At 40.5% G+C, this 23,811-nt stretch overlaps 1 protein-coding gene across 7 annotated transcripts in view; it reads left to right on the top strand.

The window, feature by feature from the left end:
• IKZF2 (IKAROS family zinc finger 2) overlaps positions 1 to 23,811 on the top strand; it is a 175,562-nt gene that overhangs the window by 118,709 nt on the left and 33,042 nt on the right. For all 7 annotated transcript variants that reach the window (XM_081340965.1, XM_081340964.1, XM_081340970.1 and 4 more), the window contains one exon: positions 22,696 to 22,830. In XM_081340965.1, the coding sequence (XP_081197091.1) occupies positions 22,696 to 22,830 (135 nt within the window). The remainder of the gene's footprint in view (positions 1 to 22,695; positions 22,831 to 23,811) is intronic.

Here is a 23,811-nt window from a genome sequence, read left to right as displayed (position 1 = left end):
TTTTGTGTTTTATATACATACTGTATATACACTTTATGTACATATCATTTATATACAGTTATAGAATATTCAATCTTATCAACCACCTTATTCTAGTAATATGTGAAATCAACATCCTGTGTGTTTCTGTTGTGACCTTCCTTTCTGTTCCCACCATAAATAAAACTTATTCCAAATTTTGTAGTAATCTGACTGATCCTTATTTTTAATTTCCAGAGTTAACTTGTCCATTTCTGCACACTCCCAAATTTTATTTATCACTTCCCTCTCGTCCGGTATTTCTGTTCTGTACCAGCCTACTACCGGCCCTGCAGAAAAGGCAGGGACAACCCGTTTACAAACGGCAAGAGGCTGGAACTAAGCCTGCCAAATTTATTAACATAGCAAAACAAGACACGAACCATGAAACAGGAGCTATTCAAAAGGTTGCCTTCAGCAAACCAGACCTCCCACGCATTCCCCTTTTAAACAGTTCAGGGCGTGGCTTCTCTCTGCCTCCTTCCAAGGTGCCCCATTGCCTTCCTCTGTTTACTCCTGATTGACTGCCTCCTGCATCGGGCGTCCTTGAACAGGGCCAGCTGTGGGTCATCTTCATCCACGCTGTCAGGCTCACACAGCTGGGTCTGCGTCGTAACCAGGTGGGAGGGGCCTGGCTGAGGGCTCTCATCAGCAAGCTCTCCAACACCCTCAGCAAGCTCTCCAACACCCCCCTCCTCCTCCTCTGAATCGTCCGACCCAACTGCCGAACCCACAGGCTGACCCTGAATCACAACAATTTCACTGTTTTTCCATTTCTGGGCGAACGTCATCCTTGCTGCTGTGATGATGTGCATCATTATATATAACTCTTCTTTAGTATGCTTCTCTGTTGTCATCCCTAGTAGGAAAAATTCTGGTCTATAATCTACACTCCATCCTGATATTTCTTCTAACCATATCCGAATCCTTTGCCAATACTTTTGCGTCTTGTTACAGGACCACCAAACATGAAAATAAGTACCTAATTCTAGGGGATAGCTAGGGGATATTGTCTTGTACAGTTTGGCTAATCGTGCTGGGGGGAGATTCCACCGGTAAAACATTTTATATAAATTTTCTTTATAAGCTGAGGCCAGCGTTATCTTTTTATTTCTATCCCAGAGAGTTTGCCAAATATCAAAATCTATGCCATGTCCCAATTTTTTAGCCCATATCAGCATTGGTTCTTTAACTTGTTCCTCAAACATTTTATACCCCAATAGCAAACTATACAATTTCCTTATTTGTTTCTCATCTGGCCCCAATAAAATTTTATCCAATGCAGTTTCTTGAATATTTATCCCCCACTCTTTCTTATCTTTCCCGTATCATGTTTGTATCTGTAAATTTTATCCCTTGTTGTTCTAGTTCCTGTCTAGATTTCAATTCTCCCACTTCATTCGTAATATCCTTGTATATAGTACTGTTTTCCAACTTAAACAAATTTGGGTAAACTATCACTTCAAGTGTGGACAACCAGACTGTTACTTTAATGTAATTTTGTTTTCTAATTTTATTCCAAATTTTAAGTAACGCTTGTCTAATCCGATGGTTTTGAAAATGTTGATATAGCCCTTGTTTCTCATTCCATAGGAATGCATGCCAGCCTAATTGCAGATCATGGCCTTCTAGAGTTAATAATCTTTTGTTCTTTAAAATTATCCATTCTCTAATTCAGGTTAACGCCACTGCATGGTAATATGTTTCCCAGTCTGGTAGTCCAAAACCCCCATTTTCTTTAACATCCTGCAGATGTTTCATTTTAATCCTTGGTTTTTTCCCTTGCCATATGAAATTTAATGTCAATTTGTTCAGGTTCCCAATTTTTTTTTGATCAAGTTATATAGGAATATTTTGGAAGAGGAATAGGATTTTAGGTAATACATTCATTTTTACGACAGCAATTCTCCCTAACAATGAAAGGCTCAAATTTCCACATCTTTCCAGGTCTTCTTTTATTTGTTTCACTATTTTGTCATAATTGTCATCTTTGATTGATGTGCGTCTGGCCGTAATAGTAATTTCTAGATATTTTATCTTCTTAACTATTTGTATATCCATAATCTTAGCCAAGTTTTCTTTCTGTTTATTCGTCATATTTTTAACAATCATTTTAGTTTTACCCTTGTTTATTTTCAGCCCAGTGGCTTCTCCATATTTATCTAATTCTTTCAACAGTTTTGGTCCCGATTGTTGTGGATTCTCCGTAATAAAGACCAAATCGTCCGCAAATGCTTGAAGTTTAAAAATTTCTTTTTTAATTTCTAATCCTTTTATATGCGGTTCGTTTCTAATTATCCTCATTAGAACCTCTAGCATCAGTATAAATAGTAATGGGGATAAGGAACATCCTTGTCATCTTCCTTTTTGTATTTGAAATTTCCTGGTTGTTTCCCCATTTATTATTATTTTAGCTTCCTGATTAGTATATATTGCCCTTATTATATTTATAAATTTTTCACCCATATCCATATACCTAAGTTGTTGATATATAAATGGCCACTTAACATTGTCAAAGGCCTTCTGGGCATCTAGGAATAATAACGCCATTTGTTGTCCACTATATATTTCATAATATTCTAGTGTGTCCAATATTATCCTAATGTTGTGCTTAGTTGTCTTTTCTAAAGGGTGAAGATTCCCAGCTCTTTCCAGCTCTCTTCTTTGACTTAGTCCCTTTATCCTTTTCACTGTCCTTCTTTGAATCACTTGTAGTTTGTCAGAAAACTCTTTAAAGTAAGTTATTGAGAACTGAATACAGTATTTGAGATAGATTCTAGCCAAAGAAGAAGTGGAATTTCATGTTTCCATGCCCTATGGTTTTAAAATTATACTACTGTTGATATAGCCTAAAATTGCATTGAATCCATATTTTAGGAAAGAAGAACTCTTGGAGACAGGATTGTCCAAACAAGAACTTTTACTAAAACGTGATTGACAGTAGATAATCTAGACAGGATATGGAAACTGTGTCGCAGATTGATACTTTTAAAGTGTCCCTGAGTAAAAATCTCTCCCCTCAGTACATTTGGTCAGTCCCAGATCAATGGTAAGTTACATGTGTCAAAACCCTTCATGGGAAAAGGAATCTTCCATGCATTTACAACATTTGCTTCTTCCCCTTCAAATTTCAATCGGAGATACAAAGCAGAATCTCCCCCTCCCTCTTTCTTTGTTCTTCTCAGTTCAAAGGTTCTTTTCCTGGTCTTTGATGATGGCCTCCAGGCAGGTTGCATAAACAGCCTTGCATCTAATGGATAGGGATGGCCAATTACATCTTTTCTTCTCCTCCTTGGGAATGGCAAAATCCAGTTAGGGGGTGAGATTTAGGTTTGCACAGATAGGGGTTTAGGAATAGAATATAAATGGATTCTGACAATCTGTTCTCCTTAAAAGAATCACTGCTTTGTGCAATCCGCCTTAGACGGACCGGCTGCAGACTGGGTGGTGAACCTGCATCACTCCAATGCCCCAGAACTCAATGACTTCAACCAATTCATGTCATCCTTGAGGAGGTGGTTTGAGGACACTTTGGCTGATCGTAAGGCCCGGGAGAGAATCAAAACAGTGAGGCAGGGCAGACGGCCGGTGGCTGAATATACCCAAGAATTCTGAGCCATTGCCAGCAAGCTGACCTGGCTGGAAGACATTCTCCTTAGCCATTTCAAAGACGGGCTAAACTACGACCTGTATGACTCTTGCCTGCCCCAAGGAGACCCACACCACCTCGATGACTGGTATGTCCTGGCAGAGAAGGCGGAGATAGACCTACTAAAGAGGCACCACCAGGGAAAACCATGGGGCCGCCCACTGCCCGAGCAAACACATGAGGCGGCGAAGCCACCGCCCACGGCTAAGAAATCAACAGGCTGTTTTAAATGTGGGGGAGACGGCCACCGTGCCACAGAATGCCGTTCAAAAGCCCCTCAGCGCAAATCAGAGGCATCACCCTCCAGGAGACTAGGGAAGTCCCAAGGCAACCCAAAAGAACCTTGCATGAGGGGGAAAGAGGCTGTAGAGTCCCCAACCACTGCCAAGGACTGGGAGGGGATTCTAGCCTACACCGCAGGGGCAGCGGACACCTCGGAGGACTGCTCAGAGGGAGAACCATTGGTAAGTGGATCCATTCCACCCATCCTTAAGACAGTGACTATATTAGCTTCCTCCATGCCCGAAGCCGTCAAAGTAAAAGCCGTAATAGACTCTGGCTGCACCCGCTGCCTCATCAGCCCAACCCTGATGGGGAATTTGGGCATTCCAGTGAGGAGACTAAAACAACCAATCTCCTTTAGCCAGTTAGATGGGTCCATAGCAGGGGGGTACCAGCTACCCTACCCATCTTACCAATTCACCTGTCCCTGGGGACTCATGAGGAAGACATAACATTTGTAGTGGCCCCAGGCATGGAATGCCCAATGATTTTAGGACTGGAATGAATGGCTTTAGAAATGGAACCCTGGGATAAATTGGAGGATAGCAGAACTAAACTTCCCAGAGGGGGAGCATAGGAACTTAAAACCCCAAAGCACCCCCCAACCCGAAGAGAGGAGACAGCATCAGTGGGGGAAGAGAAGGGGTTACCAGAAATACTGGAAGAATACAGGGACCTTGCTGATGTTTTCAGTGAGGAACGGGCAGATGAGCTCCCCCCACACCGGCCCACAGACTGTGCTATAGAATTCAAACCCGGGGCAAAAATCCCAAAGCCCAGGATGTATGCCATGAGCCCAAAAGAAATGGAGGAGATGGAAAGATTCATAAATAAAAATTTAGAAAGGGGATTTATTGAGCCTGCCAAACCCAAAGTGGCCGCCCTGGTCCTGTTCAGGGAGAAGAAGGATGGCTCTCTTCGTTTGTGCATGGATTACCACAGTTTGAAGACAATTAGTGAATGTAATCTGTATCCCCTACCCCTAATGAAGGATATGCTATCCCACCTATCGAAAGGAAGGATTTTTACCAAACTAGACCTGAGAGAAGCATACTACCACATTAGGATTAAGGAACGAGATGAATGGAAGACTGCGTTCAATTGCCCAATGAGTTGCTACCAGTTCAGAATACTGCCATTTGGACTGCAAGGGCCCCCCGCAGTTTTTATGCAATTAATCAATGAAGTGCTAAGAGAGCACCTATATAAGGGGTTTACCTAGATGACATCTTTATCTTCACTGAGACCAAAGAGGAACATGTTAACCTAGTCAGAGCAGTTCTGAAAAAGTTGCAGGCCACCCACCTATATGCTAAACTATTGAAATGTGAATTCCACCAGGAAAGAATAGACTACCTGGGGTATCGCATATCCCCAGAGGGCATCAAAATGGACCCTGAGAAAGTCAGGGCAGTATTACAATGGGCACCCCCCCACACACACGCGGAAGCAATTGCAAAGTTTCCTGGGGTTTGCAAACTTTTACCGCCAATTCATCCCTTCGTTTGCCCAAACAGCCCTGCCACTCACAAACTTGTTGAAAACAAGGGGGATGTCCCCAGTGAAACCCAGCCAGCCTCTGAAATGGACAATGGAATGTCAAGCAGCATTTGAGAGGCTAAAGAGACTTTTTTGTGCCGAACCTGTCCTGAGACACCCAGATCCCTATAAACCTTTTGAAATACAGGCAGATGCAAGCAATGTGGCGGTGGGAGCCGTATTATTACAGAAAAATGATGAGGGGCATTGCAAACATGTGCATATACATCCAGGAAACTCACAGAGACAGAACAACGTTGGGCCATGTGGGAAAAGGAGGCTTATTCTGTGAGGTGGTCATTACTTAAATGGTGCCAGTTCCTTGAAGGAAATAAAATCCCCTTCCAGGTCTGGACAGACTACAAAAATTTGGAAGCACTAAAAACACCCAGGAAACTCACTCCTAGGGAAGCCCGCTGGTCTCAACATTTTCACCGATTCAATTTCACTCTCAAACACTTACTGGGGGGGGGGGGAAGAATTTCCTGGTGGATGCATTATCTTGTATGCCCCAATATAACAGCACAAGAGTCACTGACTCTAAACCACTTATGCCTGAACAACAACTGGCAGCACCAGTCACCCTCAGGTCCCAAGCTAAAATGAAGCCGAAGGTGGATAGCCAAACTTGAATAGAATTCCGAAAGTGTTTAGAAAGTGATGAATGGTTCCAGAAAAATAGACATGTGTGCACAATTAAAGATGGACTACCCTGGGTGGGTGAGAAGTTATACATACCGGCCACCCAGATGATCAATTTCATGCACCTGTGCCATGATACAAAATCAGCAGGACATTTCGGGTTTGTAAAAATCTTACACTCAACTAAAAAGCAATTTTGGTGGCCATCCATGAAAAAGGACATAGAAAGCAACGTGGGCAGCTGCCAAATTTGTGCGACGGCTAAGAGGCTGCAAGGGAAATTGCCAGGACTGTTACAATTGTTGGCAAACCCCTCAGCCCCATGGAAAGAAATAGACATGGATTTTATAGTGGAATTACCAGAAAGCAACAGGAACACTGTAGTCTGGACAGTCACGGACTTTTTTTCCAAACAGGTGTACTTCATCCCTTGCCAAAAGATCCCCACCGCAAAAGCCTTAGCAAAACGTTTTGTGCAGCATATTTACAGATTACATGGGGCACCACAGCGCATCATATCTGATAGAGGGGTGCAATTTACATCAGCATTTTGGAAAGAATTTTTATCCCTTTTAGGAACCACCCAAGGACTGACATCTAGTCATCATACTCAATCGAACAGTCAATGTGAAAAATCTAACTCTACTTGACCAATATTTAAGTTGCTTTATTAATTTCCAGCAAACAAACTGGATGGACCTACTGCCTTTCACAGAAGTGGCATATAATAATGCAGTCCACTCCAGCACAGGTTACACTCCTTTTCAAATAGCTACTGGTCAAAGTTTCAACCCCATGCCAGAACTAATCCCAAACAAACTGGTAATTCCAGCACTGAAGGAATGGATTGCACAATTACAAAACACCTGGCCAATCGTTAGGAAAGCTTTAGATGAAGCTAGATAAGCATACAAGACACAGGTGGACAAAAAAGAGTCGATCCCAAACCATTCAGGGTGGGAGAGACGGTATATTTATCCACAAAATACCTTAAATCACTACAACCCTGTAAAAAAGTCGGACCAAAATATATTGGACCTTTTCCAATTAAAAGAATCATAAACCCAGTAACAGTTGAATTAGGACTACCCAAAAATCTTAGGCAGATACACACAATTTTTCACTGCAGTTTACTAAAAAGAGAACAACAGTTACCCCTACGAACAAAAACCCCACAACCACCACCTCCTATCATGGTGGAAGGAGAACAGCACTTCGAGTTGAAGGAAATCCTAGATTCCAGGAAACACTATGGAGCAATTCAATATCTAGTAGCTTGGAAACACCTCCCCTCCTCAGAAAATGAGTGTGTCAATAAACACCACATTAGAGCACCAAAGTTGCTTAAGAAGTTTCATACCGAATATCCTAACAAACCGGGCTAACATTTATATTTTATTTCCTCTACAGGTGGACCTATCTTTTCTTTTACAGAGAGCAGATAGTCAGAATCCATTTATATTCTATTCCTAAATCCCTATCTGTGCAAACCTAAATCTCACCCCCTAACTGGATTCTGCCATTCCCAAGGAGGGGAAGAGAAGATGTAATTGGCCATCCCTATCCATTAGATGCAAGGTTGTTTATGCAACCTGCCTGGAGGCCATCATCAAAGACCAGGAAAAGAACCTTTGAACTGAGAAGAACAAAGAAAGAGTGTGTGTGTGTGTGGGGGAGATTCTGCTTTGTATCTCCGATTGAAATTTGAAGGGGAAGAAGCAAATGTTGTAAATGCATGGAAGATTCCTTTTCCCATGAAGGGTTTTGACACATGTAACTTACCATTGATCCGGGACTGACCAAATGGACTGAGGGGAGGGATTTTTACTCAGGGACACTTTAAAAGTATCAATCTGCGACACAGTTTCCATATCCTGTCTAGATTATCTACTGTCAATCACGTTTTAGTAAAAGTTTCTGTTTGGACAATCCTGTCTCCAAGAGTTCTTCTTTCCTAAAATGTGGATTCAATGCAATTTTAGGCTATATCAACAGTAGTATAATTTTAAAACCATAGGGCATGGAAACATGAAATTCCACTTCTTCTTTGGCTAGAATGTTTTAGAAAAAGTTCCTGTTTGGACAATCCTGTCTCCAAGAGTTCTTTCCTAAAATGTGGATTGGGGTGGGTCCTGACAGTCACATCTACTGCTGACTCATTCAATTTATGATCAACTACTATTACAAGATATTTTTACAAGTATTTCAGTTTTAGTTTCCTAGGTAAAGAACATTTAGTTTGACTGTGTTAAGTTTCTTACTGTTCATTTTTTTCTAACTTATTAAGATTGTCTTGAATTTTGTTTGATTTGGAATTCCAAAGCTTCCTAATTTTTATGTACAGATAGTCCTTAATTTACAACCATTCATTTAATAATTGCTTGAAGTTATGACCCTGAGAAAAGGTGACCTAGAACCCATCTTCAAATTTACAACCATTGCACAGATGCTTACCTGCTGTCACATGATTGCAATTTGGATATTTGGCAACCCGTTTGCATTTATCATGGTTGTGCATCTTGCGGTCATGTGATTGCAATTTGCAACTTTTCCAGCTGGCTTCCAAAAAGCAAAGGGGAAGCAAATTCACTTAACCACCATTTATTTAATGATTGTGTGATTCATTTAACATACAGTAAAATGGTCATAAAATCAGGTCTAGTCACATGATGATTCCCTTTATGCCTTCACCAACTCACGATCAAAATTCCAGTCCCAATTGTGTTCATAAGTTGAGGACTGTCTATACTTATCATTTGATGTCTCCTCAATTCCCACTATAAAAAGAAGTTACCTAATGGGGGAAAAATATGATTTCTTTGGCAAGGTTTGTTAACAAATCCATTTTGATATCTGATAATTACTGCATTTTTTTTCTGAGTTCCCAATAGATTGATCTCTTTCTAATGTACTTCTTGGATACTAGTTCTGTACTGAATTTTTCCCTTTTTGTATGATAATATTTGCTATCCTTCAGACTTCACTAATTCTCCAGAATGCCTCAAGAATAATAAGTGATTAGCTAGACAGCTAGTTAACTCTTTTGCATTTCATTTTATCCTCATTTAAAATAGAGGTCTTCTGTGACTATATTTTATCAGTATTAAGCTTCGGTTCTGCCTCTTCAACCTACTCCTCACTATTTCCCTGTGCAATATGTACTTTTTAAATTGGAGAATACTGAATCTGAAAAAAGGGATTAGGAACTACCATTATCTAAAGAATTGTATAGCTTTAAGGAAGTCTGGCTTCAAAGAAGGATGAATTTTCCTGCAAGTAATGTAACACAGCCACTCAAAAAGCCAATGGGAAGTCTTGGGTTGCAGTGACAGAAACATAACATCAAGAGAAGGTCAAATTATTCTCCAAAGCACCAGAGGCCATGACAAGAAACAACTGATTAAAGAGAGAAGCAACCTGGAATTAAGGAGAAAGTTCCTAACAGTGAGGACAATTAACCAGTAGAACAGCTTGCCTTCAGAAATAGTGGGCACTCCATCACTGGACAGTCACTTGTCTGAGATGGTATAGGTTCTCCTGCATGAGTGGGGGGGCTGGACTAGAAGACCTCCAAGGTCCCTTCCAGCTTCTATTTTATTCTATTCTGTTGTGTTCTAAGATCATGACACATAATATACATATTCTCATTGATCCACGTTAGAAAAATATGTGTCCAGTTCTGGGTGCCACACTTAAAATGAACATGGAGAGGCTGAAATGGGTTCAGAAAAGAGTAATCCAGAGAAATGTAGTAGTTAAAATATTGAATCAGTAATGGGGAGCTGGTTCACATTTAGCACCATTCCATTGGATATAAATATAATAAGTATCAAAGTGATAAGAGGGCTGGAAGTTGCTCCTTTAAGGAACAATTAAAAGAGTTGGGCACATTTAGTTTGCTCAAGACAAGCATGACGATGATGAATCTTGCTGGGAACTGCAATTGTATCCTTTATCCAAAGACACTAATATAAATGCCAGTTTTGCTCAGACTGATTTTCCTTGTTTTACAGATAATTCATATTCAAGTCATTCTGAAGATTAAAAAGATAACTGACCTGTAATGTCTGCTCAGTGTTTCAGGACTGAAAACACATGGTTCCTGTTTTCGTTACAAATTTTTTTTATAGTATCAGTTTGTCAGTGCATGGACCATTGGGTTGGCAAGATATAGATCAGAGTATGTTGGTTTGTAACGTAGTCTCCAGATTAGAGTTCCTAGTTTGCATAGAATAGCAAGAGCATATGAGAGGAATACAACTGGGGCTTAATGGTGCATGTTGGCATACTGGCAAAAACATGACTGATATTGTATCTTTATCATAAACAGATAGTATGCTTGTGGCACTGATATGACTAAGACTGGTAACCTTATATGTATTATATAAGCTTTTGAAGAATTCATGATCATTTTCAATGTTTCCCATTTAAGTAAGATTCAGCAGCTTCCAAAAAACCCAATGCAGTCCTAGGATGCATCTACAAAGCATCAAGATCATGTGAAGTGATAGTACCACTTTATATTGCACTGGTGAGATCACACTTGGAATACTGCATCCAGTTCTGGCCAACTCAATACAAGAAAGACATTGGGATCCTAGAAAGAGTGAAGAGCAACAAAAGTGTTAAAAAGCCTGGAGGTTAAACCATACAATGAAAGGTTGAGGGAATTAGATATGTCTAATCCAGGCATGTCAAGCTGCTGGCCTGTGGGCCAGATGCATCATGCCAAAATTGCACTCACCCCATTGCCGGCAATGGGAAAAAAGTTCTGATACGTTGCGCGACCTCACGTGATGTCGCGAGTTTGACATGCCTGGTCTAATCTAACAAAAGAGATGGATTAGGGGTGACATAATAGCAGTTTTCCAATAATTGAGGGTGTGTCACAGGGGAAGAGGGGGTCGACCTATTCTTCAAAGCATCCGAGGTCTGGACAAGAAGTAACAGGTGGAACATTATTAAAGAGAGATCCAACCTAGAACGTAGGAGAAATTTCCTGACAGTGAGAACAATTGATGATTGGAATGGTTTACCTCCCAAAGTTATGTGTGCTCCATCACTGGAGGTTTTCAAGAAGAGACTGGACAGCTATTTGCCTCCTGCTTAAGCAGGGGATTAGACTAAAAGATTTCTAACCCTATTATTCTGTGTTCTATGAATGATTTCATAGATTCTCCATGATGTAACTAGCTGGGGAATACAGTGAACCTATCAAGTGGCTATTTTATTACAATAGGAAATTATAACATTTATGAATGTTTGCTTTTCTTAAATTTTCTTTGATTCTTTATCACACGTGCTTACTGTTTTCATTTGTATATCTTTAATGTCTGAATTCCCTCATTACTTTGATTTTACAGTCAATTCTATTAGAAAGCAACAAATAAATGCATTTCAATTTTTTAAACTATTTGAAGAAAACTCTCTAAAACAATATGAAACAGGAATTGATCTATTTCACATTGATAAATGAAGAAAAAACAATAAGTTGTTTAGATTGGGTCCAGTCTTTGTTAAATGTTGTTGTTATTGTTGTTAGTTGCGAAGTCGTGTCCGACCATCATGACCCTATGGACAATGTTCCTCCAGGCCTTCCTGTCCTCTACCATCTTTTGGAGTCCATTTAAGCTCATGCCTACTGCTTCAGTGACTCCATCCAGCCACCTCATTCTCTGTTGTCCCCTTCTTCTCTTGCCCTCAACCTTTCCCAGCATTAGGCTCTTCTCCAGTGAGTCCTTCCTTCTCATCACGTGGCCAAAGTATTTGAGTTTCAACTTCAGGATCTGGTCTTCTAATGAGCAGTCAGGGTTGATCTCCTCTAGGACTGACTGGTTTGATCCCCTTGCAATCCAATCCCCATCTATTTGCCAGGAATTGAGAGAGCTGGATGCCATGATCTTGGTTTTCTTAATGTTAAGTTTCAAACCAACTTTTGCACTGTCCTTCTTCACCCGCAACAAGAGGCTCTTTAGTTCTTCTTCACTTTCTGCCATTAGAGTAGTGTCATCTGCATATCTTAGGTTGTTGATATTTCTCCCAGCAATCTTAACTCCAACTTTTGATTCATCTAGCCCTGCCTTTCTCATGATGTGCTCTGCATATAAGTTAAACAGGCAGGGTGACAGTATACAGCCTTGCCGGACTCCTTTCCCAATTTTGAACCAATCGGTGGTTCCATGTCCAGTTCCCACTTTTACTGCATTGTCTTTTAAGATTTTGAATAGCTCAGCTGGAATACTGTCACCTCCACTAGCTTTGTTGTTACTCAGCTTTCCTAAGGCTCACTTCCCTTCACATTCTAGGATGTCTGGCTCAAGGTCAGTGACCACCTCATCGTGGTAATCAGGGACATTTTGCATATGAAACGTTCCCTTCATCTCTCCAATTCTCTTGAAGAGATCTCTGATCCTCCCTATTCTGTTGTTTTCTTCTATTTCTTTGCACTGTTCATTTAAGAAGGCATTCTTATCTCTTCTAGCGATTCTCTGGAATATTGCATTCAATTGGTTGTATCCCTTGCCTTTCGCTTCCCTCCTTTCCTCAGCTATTTGCAAAGCTGCCTCAGACAGCCATTTTGCTTTCTTGCATTTCTTTTTCTTTGGGATGGTTTTAGTTGCTACCTCTTGTACAATGTTGCGAACCTCCATCCATAGTTCCTCAGGCAATCTGTCTATCTGATCTAATTCCTTAGGACTTCCGGGTGGCAAGGCTCCGTCGATGGCGGCCGTTTCGACCATCAGCCCCGTTGTTTTCCGTTGAACTGCGAAAACAGCAACAATCAGCTGTTTCGCGGTTCGGAAACCCCCCCTTGGGAGAAGATGGGAGGGGGAGCATTCAGGTAGGGGTAGAGCTCCCCTAGACCCCTAGAATTGTTATTCTGGGGGTTGAAGGGTGAGAGCTCCCCCACAGCCTGAATTAGCTCCAGACTCGGGGACTCCTCTGTTCCAAGGCTTTGGAACAGAGCAGGACGCTGCAACCATCCCTGCAATCAACATTGTATTTTGGATTACTTGGATGCAGGCAGAGCTGTGCAGGAGAATTTTGAAACAGCAAGTATATGATCTTTAACTCCGGTTTATACTAAAAGAAAGGAAGAAAGATGGTGCAGGAGTGAATTGTCAGTGAAAAATAAAAGGACAAGGAATATATCATAAGATATAAAGACTGAGAAGGAAGAAATTATGTTTTTTTTTAAGTCACTCTGCGCAAAATATTTGAAATTGGTTTTAAAAGTGAATTTAAGGATTTGGATATTTGGAGAAACAAAGTTGCAAGCTGAGTGGAAAAGTGAAAGTGCGCAACGAAAATTAATTGGGTGTTAAAATGACTTCTAAACCAGCTAAAGCTTCTGTTCCTAGAAGTGCTGGTGCATTACCAGTTCAGCATTCTTCACTACAGGCATTGATGCCACCCCCCATGGCACCTGCACCCGCATTAACATTACAAGATTTACAAGATGCTTTAAAAAATCAATCTCAGCAAATATCTGAACTTATCAATGAGAAAGAATAAAGAAATACAAGAGGACATTTTAGTGGCTTTTCAAGGGCTGGCAGTTTGCATTGAGCATTTGGATGAACGTGTGGAAGAGGTGTATCAAAATAATTTGAGATTGGATGCTAAAATGTCAGAAGCTGAGAATAAAATGGATAAGAATGAGGACGAGGTGGTTATGATACAATATAGAGATATGGAGTTTGCTTTGAGAATAAGAGGATTGAAAGAGGACCCAAAGGAAAATTTGAAAGTGTTACTGGCAGAAGCCTTGGAACCGATTTTGGGGTGCCAAGCGGAAGAAATTATAGGGGATATAGATAAAATATTTCATGTTAACTCTTGGATTGCCAGGCAAAGAAAATTACCTAGAGATGTGGTTGTTTATTTTACAAAGAGATCGATCAGAAATGTGATTATTCAAGCTTTTTATAATAATAGATTTAAAGTTGCTGATAAGGAAGTTTTAATCTTGAAAGAAATTCCACCAAGAATTTTAAGGAAAAGGAAAGAATTTACTTTTTTGGCAGATGAATTAAAGAAAGGCCAGCTTCAGTTCAGTTCAGATACCAATAGGCTTAGTGGTGAATTATTCAGGTACGAGATATCATCTCAATACAGTTTTGAAGGCACGAGATTTTTATTCTAATATACTGAAAGCAGGTTCTCCGCCATCCCCAGAATTTAAAAGAAGGAAGGAAGATGGAGCACGACAGACACAAATGGAGAGTATACAGGGAGATGAAGAAGTTATCTCGCGGATGGTTAAAGAACTTCAGCAAACTTCAGAAATGGTGCAGCCCCAGGCATCATCAGAAGAGGTTAAGGAACAAAGAATGACACGGGCTGCAACCAGACGAATGAGACAAGAACAAGAAGAAATCTACAATTATATCTCAAGAATCTACTTATAGTGAAGCAGTGGGAGGAGCAAGACCGAAGAGGCAGGTGCTTGTGGTTTTGCAAGAGGCGCTCTGAAAGCTTCAGGTCGCAAAAGATGGTGACAAAGTTTCTAACCTGGAATATTAATGGATTAAAGTCCCCACAAAAGAGAAAGAAAGTATTTCAGTATTTGAAACAATTTAAGAATGATGTTGTGCGCTTACAGGAAACGCATATTCGTGTATCAGACCAAAAATATTTGATAGATGGATTGATTATATTCAGGATAAATATGGGACTAGAAAGTTTCATTTAGTATATGAATAAGTATTAGTATTATATGATGTATTATTAATTAGTTATTATTATTTAGTTATTTAGTTATGTTAAGAGGAGTTAAAGTGTGATAGAATTTAAAGTGTCTTTTTTAGTTGGTTACCATATTTTAGTTTAAGTTGGTTAAAGTTTATACCCTGTATTCAGCTCTGGGAAGTCGGGGGGGACGGGGAGGGAGGGGAAGTGGGGGGGAGGGGGAGGGAGGGAGTTTATGTTTTTTAAAATGTATTTTAAAACTTTTCAATAAAAAAATAGTTATCCAGATTTCTGCAATACAGCTATTCCCACCTTAGGGAAAGAAACCTAGGGGATAAATCAAATCTTCAGCACCTACTTCAAAGCATTAACCTTTAGAATACCTGTAATATCCAGTGCCATCTCACATAGGTAATTAGGTTTAAGTACTCTTATAATGAAAATAGTAGTAAATGTAGGCACCATTGTGCTAGAGGTCTATAATGGAAGCAGTTCCGGTCTGGATGGGGAGGAACAGGCTTCAACTCAACCCTGACAAGACTGAGTGGCTGTACGTACCGGCATCTCGGGATATTCAGAACATTCCATCTCTTTCTATGGGGGGTGAGTTATTACTCCCCACAGATAGGGCTCGCAACTTGGGAGTCCTCCTAGATTCACAGCTTTCCTTGGAAGACCACTTAATAGCTGTGACTAGGGGAGCCTTTGCCCAGGTTCGCCTGGTGTGCCAATTACGGCCCTATTTAGACCGGGATGCCCTGCGTACGGTCACTCATGCACTCGTGACCTCTCGTTTAGACTACTGCAATGCTCTCTACATGGGGCTGCCCTTGAGGACCACTCGAAGGCTCCAACTGGTACAGAATGCAGCCGCGAGAGTTGTGTTGGGAGTCTCCCGATACTCCCATGTTACACCTCTACTCCGTGAGCTGCATTGGCTCCCAGTTGTCCTCCGGGTGAGATTCAAGGTGCTGGTAATGGTTTTCAAAGCCCTACATGGCATGGGTCCGGAGTACCTTAGGAATCACCTGCTGCCAGCGTCAACTTCCCTCCACCCAGTGCGCTCCCACAGAGAGGGCCTCCTAAGGGTGCCGCCGTTCGGAGAATGCTGTCTGGTGGCTCCCAGGGGGAGGGCATTCTCTGTGGGCGCGTCTGACCTATGGAACCGTTTACCGGTTGAGCTCCGGATGGCTCCCGACCTTCGCTCCTTCCGACGTGACCTAAAAACCTATCTGTTTGAGCAATCCAGTCTGGTCTGACGGTTCTGTTGTAATTATTGTTTTAATGTAACTTATCTTCTACATTTGGGCATTAGGGTTTAATTTGTTTTCAATTTCTGTATTTGTGCATTTTGATATTTATGTCACTGTTCACCGCCCTGAGTCCTTAGGGAGAAGGGCGGTATACAAATCAAATCAAATCAAATAAATAAATAAATAAATAAATAAATAAATAAATAAATAAATAAATAAATAAATAAATAAATAATCTTGCATGTATATATATGAGAATAAACATTTTGAACACAGTGATAAATCATTCAAATTAAGTAGCAGACAGGGAATTATGATGCATGGTTCACAAAAGTTCTAGATATAATTAACCAGCAAATAAGTCAAATGTTCAACAAGATATCTCAGCATACAGGCAGAAACAATGTATTTAAACTATCACTAAAAGCCAACATGGGTTTGTCAAAAACAGATCATGCCAGACAAATCTTATTACATTCTTTGACCAAGTGACAAAACTAGTGGACCAGAGGAATGCTGTAGATATAATTTACTTGGACTTCAGTAAGGCATTTGATAAAGTAGATCACAACTTACTACTTGATAAGATAGAAAAATGTGGGTTAGATAGCATCACCACCAGATGGATTCGTAGCTGGCTGACAGGCCGTACTCAGCGTGTGGTCCTCAATGGAACTGCATCTACATGGAAGGAAGTGTGTAGTGGGGTGCCCCAGTGCTCTGTTCTGGGCCCAGTGCTCTTCAATATCTTCATTAACAATGGATGAGGGGATAGATGGGGAACTCATCAAATTTGCAGACGACACCAAGCTGGCAGGAATAGCCAGTACTCCAGAAGATAGGCTTAAGATACAGAAGGATCTGGACAGACTCGAACACTGGGCACTATCTAACAAAATGAAATTCAATGGTTGAAAAAGTAAGGTTCTACATTTAGGCAGGAAAAATAAAATGCACAGGTATAGTATAGGTGGTACCTTGCTCAATAGTAGTAACTGTGAGAGGGATCTTGGAGTTCTAGTAGACAATCACCTCAATATGAGCCAGCAGTGTGCTGCAGCTGCCAAAAAAGCCAACACAGTGCTAGGCTGCATTAACAGAGGGATAGAATCAAGATCAAGTGAAGTACTAATACCACTTTACAATGCTTTGGTAAGGCCACACCTGGAATACTGCATCCAGTTTTGGTCACCACGATGTAAAAAAGATGTCGAGACTCTAGAAAGGGTACAGAGAAGAGCAACAAAGATGATTAGGGGGCTGGAGGCTAAAACATATAGGGAATGGTTGCTGGAATTGGGTATGTGTAGTTTAACGAAGAGAAGAGTGAGGGGTGACATGATAGCAGTGTTCCAATATCTCAGGGGCTACCACAAAGAAGAGGGAGTCAAGCTATTCTCCAAAGCGCCTGAAGGCAGGACAAGAAGCAATGGATGGAAATTAATGAAGGAGAGAAGCAACCTAGAACTAAGGAGAAACTTCCTGACAGTTAGAACAATTAACCAGTGGAACAACCTGCCTCCAGAGGTGGTGAATGCTCCAACACTGGAGGTTTTTAAGAAGAGACTGGACAGCCATTTGCCTGAAATGGTATAAGGTTTCCTGCCTGAGCAGGGGGTTGGACTAGATGACCTCCAAGGTCCCTTCCAACCTCCTCCTCCTCCTCCTCCTCTTCTTCTTCTTGTTCTTCTTCTTCTTCTTGTTCTTCTTCTTGTTCTTCTTCTTCTTCTTCTTGTTCTTCTTCTTCTTCTTCTTCTTCTTATTATTATTATTATTATTATTATTATTATTATTATTATTATTATTATTATTACTACTACTACTACTACTATTATTATTATTATTATTATTATTATTATTATTATTATTATTATTATTATTATTTATTAAAGAGTAATATAGAAACCCCCTTCATGGATTACTGCCTTGTCGTGGCGAAGGGGCTTGAGTAATTCAATGAAGCTATGAGCTATGCCGTGCAGGGCCACCCAAGACGGAAAGGTCATAGCAGAGAGTTCTGACAAAACGTGATCCACTGGAGAAGGAAATGGCAACCCACTCCAGTATCTTTGCCATGAAAACCCTATGGACAGTACCAAAAGGCAAAACGATATGACGCTGGAAGATGAGCCCCTCAGGTCGGAAGGCGTCCAATATGCTACTGGGGAAGAGCAGAGGGCTAGTACTAGTAGCGCCAGAAAGAATGAAGCGACTGGGCCAAAGCCGAAAGGACGCTCAGCTGTGGATATGTCTGGTGGTGAAAGGAAAGTCCGATGCTATAAAGATTCTTTCTCCATAGGAACCTGGAATGTAAGATCCATGAATCAAGGAAAGCTGGACGTGGTCAAACAAGAGATGACAAGACTAAACATCGACATCTTAGGTATCAGCGAACTAAAATGGACAGGAATGGGTGAATTTAATTCAGATGACCATCAGGTATACTACTGCGGGCAAGAATCCCTCAGAAGAAATGGAGTAGCCTTCATAGTCAATAAAAAAGTAGGAAAAGCAATACTGGGATACAACCCTCAAAATGACAGAATGATCTCAGTTCGAATACAAGGCAAACCATTCAATATCACAGTAGTCCAAGTCTATGCCCCAACCACCAGTGCTGAAGAGGATGAAATTGACCGGTTCTATGAAGCCCTACCACACCTTATAGAACTAACACCAAAAAATGATGTCCTTATCATCCTGGGAGATTGGAATGCTAAAGTAGGAAGCCAAAAGATAACTGGAATAACAGGCAAGTTTGGCCTTGGAGTACAAAATGAAGCAGGGCACAGGCTGATAGAATTTTGTCAAGAGAATACGATGGTCATAGCAAACACTCTTTTCCAACAACCCAAGAGACGGCTTTACACATGGACATCACCAGACGGTCAACACAGAAATCAGATTGACTATATGCTCTGCAGCCAAAGATGGAGAAGCTCTATACAGTCAGTAAAAACAAGACCAGGAGCTGACTGTGGCTCAGACCATGAGCTTCTTGTTGCAAAGTTTAGGCTTAAATTAAAGAAAGTAGGGAAAAGCGCTAGGCCAGTCAGTTATGAATTAAATCATATCCCTGTTGAATATACAGTAGAGGTGACAAATAGATTTAAGGAATTAGATCTGATAGACAGAGTGCCTGAAGAACTATGGACAGAGGTTCGCAACATTGTACAACAGGTAGCAACCAAAACCATCCCAAAGAAAAAGAAATGCAAGAAAGCAAAATGGCTGTCTGAGGAAGCTTTGCAAATAGCTGAGGAAAGGAGGGAAGCGAAAGGCAAGGGAGAAAAAGAAAGATATGCCCAATTAAATGCAGAATTCCAAAGAATAGCTAGAAGAGATAAGAATGCCTTCTTAAATGAACAATGCAAAGAAATAGAAGAAAACAATAGAATAGGGAGAACCAGAGATCTTTTCAAGAAAATTGGAGAGATGAAGGGAACGTTTCATGCAAAAATGGGCATGATAAAGGACCAAAATGGCAGGGACCTAACAGAGGCAGAAGAGATTAAGAAGAGGTGGCAAAATTACACAGAAGAACTATACAAGAATGAGCTTAATGTCCCTGATAATCACAATGAGTTGGTCACTCACCTCGAGCCAGACATCCTAGAATGTGAAGTGAAGTGGGCCTTAGAAAAGCTGAGCAACAACAAAGCTAGTGGAGGTGACAGTATTCCAGCTGAGCTATTCAAAATCTTAAAAGACGATGCAGTAAAAGTGCTACACTCAATTTGCCAGCAAATTTGGAAAACTCAACAGTGGCCAAAGGATTGGAAAAGATCAGTTTACATTCCAATTCCAAAGAAAGGCAGTGCCAAAGAATGCTCAAACGATCGCACCATTGCACTCATTTCTCACGCTAGTAAAGTTATGCTTAAAATTCTACAAACTAGACTCCAGCAGTATGTGGATCGAGAACTACCAGAAGTACAGGCAGGATTTCGAAGAGGCAGAGGAACTAGAGATCAAATTGCTAACATACGCTGGATCATGGAGAAAGCTAGAGAGTTCCAGAAAAACATCTACTTCTGCTTCATTGACTATGCTAAAGCCTTTGATTGTGTGGATCATAACAAACTGTGGCAAGTCCTTAAAGAGATGGGCATACCAGACCATCTTATTTGTCTCTTGAGAAACCTATATGCAGGCCAAGAAGCAACAGTAAGAACTGGACACGGAACCACTGGTTGGTTCAAAATTGGGAAAGGAGTCCGGCAAGGCTGTATACTGTCGCCTTGCCTATTTAACTTATATGCAGAGCACATAATGAGAAAGGCAGGGCTAGATGAATCAAAAGTTGGAATTAAGATTGCCGGAAGAAACATCAACAACCTAAGATATGCAGATGATACCACTCTAATGGCAGAAAGTGAAGAGGAACTAAAGAGCCTCTTGTTGCAAGTGAAGAAGGAGAGTGCAAAACTTGGGTTGAAACTAAACATTAAGAAAACCAAGATCATGGCATCTGGCCCTCTCAATTCCTGGCAAATAGATGGGGAAGAAATGGAGGTAGTGACAGATTTTATTTTCCTGGGCTCCAAGATCACTGCAGATGGGGACTGTAGCCAAGAAATTAAAAGACGCTTGCTCCTGGGGAGGAAAGCCATGGCAAATCTAGACAGCACACTAAAAAGCAGAGACATCACCCTGTCAACAAAAGTGCGTATAGTCAAGGCTATGGTCTTCCCAGTTGCAATGTATGGCAGTGAAAGCTGGACCATAAGAAAGGCTGAGCGCCAAAGAATTGAAGCCTTTGAACTATGGTGCTGGAGAAGACTCCTGCGAGTCCCTTGGACTGCAAGGCGATCAAACCGGTCAGTCCTAGAGGAGATCAACCCTGACTGATTAATTCCAACTGACTGTAACGTAACACTTCTTAACAATAAGAGCAGTTTGATAGTGGAACGATGGAGCGGGTAGAAACTCAGCTTCATTGGATGTGCCTAAGCTGAGACTAAGCAACCGAGGGTCTCAAAAACTTTGATTCAGATTTCTACACTCAGCAAAGGGTGGCACTCAATAGTGTAAATGGCCCTTTTATTATTCTGTTACATTCTGATTTACAAAGTGAAAAAGTCACATCAAAAGATGCATGAAGTTCCATCTATGGTATGGTACTTCTTTTGTCACATCTCTTTAGTACCACTCATGAATTTGCATGGACTTTCTGAAATTCTTTATTTTTCAGAATTTACCTGTTGAATTCCAGATTCACATCCTGTTTTTAAAAACTTTAGCTTTATAGACCTAATGGCTATGCACTTTTCTGCTTCAAATATAACATATTTCTTCTCCCGTAAAAATTAGCAAAAAGCATGCAAACATTATTCTAGGTCAGGGGTAGGCAACCTTGGCTTTTTTATGACTCGTGGACTTCAACTCCCAGAATTCCTGGCTCAGGAATTCTGGGAGTTGAAGTCCACAAGTCATAAAACAGCCAAGGTTGCCTACTCCTGTTCTAGGTTGTCTTGCCTTAATATGCAACCTTGGGTGACTTAGGTAGAGAAATTGTTGATTTTCCAGATGAGGAAAATGCAAAAATGGTTTCAAAGAATAGGATTTTTAAATTCCTCACCTGCACAAGTGTGGCAGAGTACTCTTTCTTTGACAGGGATTGAAGGAATGTACTTGGCCAATGAACATCAGGAAACTGCTGGCTGGCTTGGACTAGAATAATTCTGGGTGGAGTTTTGAAAGGATTGGCAATGATGGATTTTATTCCTCCAAAGCATTAGCTATGTTCCAATCAGTTTTAAAAGTCATGCCTTTCTCTTTGTTGTTTGTACTTAGAATACAAAGAGCTGAATATCCCTAGATAGCACATACTTAGGGCAAGCTGATAGTCAGCCCAACTGACTATCCTAGATAGATCACACTATCCAAATAATACTGCTTTGCTATACATTTAATTATAAAGCTTCTGCCCATCTACCAGCAAGCACATCAACAGTTTATATCTGAAGCCATAAGAATACTAGGATAACACCATTGCCTTGCATTTAATGACATTCTGTTTCTACTTTGTTTGGCAAAAGCATTAGAAATGTGTTTTTTAATTGGACTATTCATTTACATTTAGAAAATATTACCCACCCAGGAGATCTTTCTGGCCTACAGCAGCATTCCCCAACTTTTCCGGGTTGGTGGCCTGGTGTGGGGGAAAGGGGGAAGAGGGGATGGTTTGTGCAAGGGGCAGGTACACAGCTTCATTTGTGTGAGCAGCAGGTGCATGAGTGGGGCTGTGAGCACTGGTGCCTACTCATGTGGCCCAGTTGATAATAGGCCATGGACCGGTAGGGGTTGGGGACACCTGGCCTGCAGTATGTTGAAATCTCAAACTCTTCTCTATTTTGATACAAAAAAAATGTTTAAACTGTGTGATTTGACAACACTGGGTCTACCTGCATGAATGCAATCCATTTTAGAAATAATTTGAAAACAGTATTTTCATGATCTTTATGAATCTGTTTCATAGAGGTAATGCAGTGAAATAGAGAAAAGGTAAATGGATAAATATTACAGAAGAGAATAGGTTTGTTTTTAGTTATAATTGGTAGTTTGTAATTGTGTCAGCAACACTGATTTAACATAATAAAGTACTTTTTCCCCCCACAGTAGGTAAACCTCATAAATGTAACTACTGTGGACGAAGCTACAAACAACGCAGTTCTTTGGAGGAACACAAGGAACGCTGTCATAACTACCTTCAAAATGTCACCATAGAGGCCACGGGGCAAGTGATAAGTCATGGTGAGCGGAAATGTTGCAAATGTTTCTTTTGCTCCTACTTGCAATATACAAGAAAGGAACAAATATGTACAGAAGTAGGCTCATGTTACTTAAAATGATCTCAATTTTAATTGAAACCCACTTCTAAAAATGTTGCATTATACAGTTGTAGTTCCAGTTATGGCAACAATTTATTTATTTATTAAATTTATATAATTGTATAAACCCTCAACTTTTACAGAAGAAACATCCTAACATCCTCAGAATTGTTTGGTGGAGGAAGCAAATGGTGGTTTTTAATTTTGAGCCACACGCAAACCAATTGGCCACCTGTTCTGTTGTTAACCTGGAGCAGGCTGGTGTCTCCCATGCTGTCTCTCTACCCCTACACCTGCTCTACTAACAACAACAAAAAAGAGAGAATACAAAGAATTTGGCCATAGGTGATTGATCTCCAAGATGAGAAATTTTCTACTGGTTAGAAGAATTACTTTGTTAATTTCTGTTCACCGCCCTGAGTCCTTCGGGAGAAGGGCGGTATAGAAATATTAATAAATTAAATTAAATTAAATTAAATTAATTCTTAAATTGAATGACTGTAAAATGGCATTAGTGAATATTAGCATATGATTTTGTTTTAATTAATGGGTCATCTTGTGCACATAATATAGTATTTTATGTACCATCAATTGTTAAACTTGACAACAGATATTTGTTGCAATGCTATGCTTTTTCCCTTTATTTTACACAAATACAGTTTTTTCATGTTCTTGATAACATTTTGCTTTATGTTGGGGACACTGTGCTGTTCAGATGGGGCGTTATAAAGTGCATTATCAGATTGATGATGTTGGCAGTTGTTGCAAAAAATTAAAAAAATATTCTGCAGGAAAGCATCTGGATAAAGATGACCTTACCTGAGATGTAGGTCAAGTTTTAAAAGCAAATTAAAAGAAACACAAATATCATTAATTGTGTATTTTCACTGCCTAATATAATGTG

The sequence above is a fragment of the Vipera berus genome, assembly GCF_964194415.1.
Source record: "Vipera berus genome assembly, chromosome: 1".
Taxonomy (NCBI): Eukaryota; Metazoa; Chordata; class Lepidosauria; order Squamata; family Viperidae; genus Vipera; species Vipera berus.
Note: the sequence above shows the minus strand (reverse complement) of the source record. Positions and strands in the feature narration are given on the sequence as shown.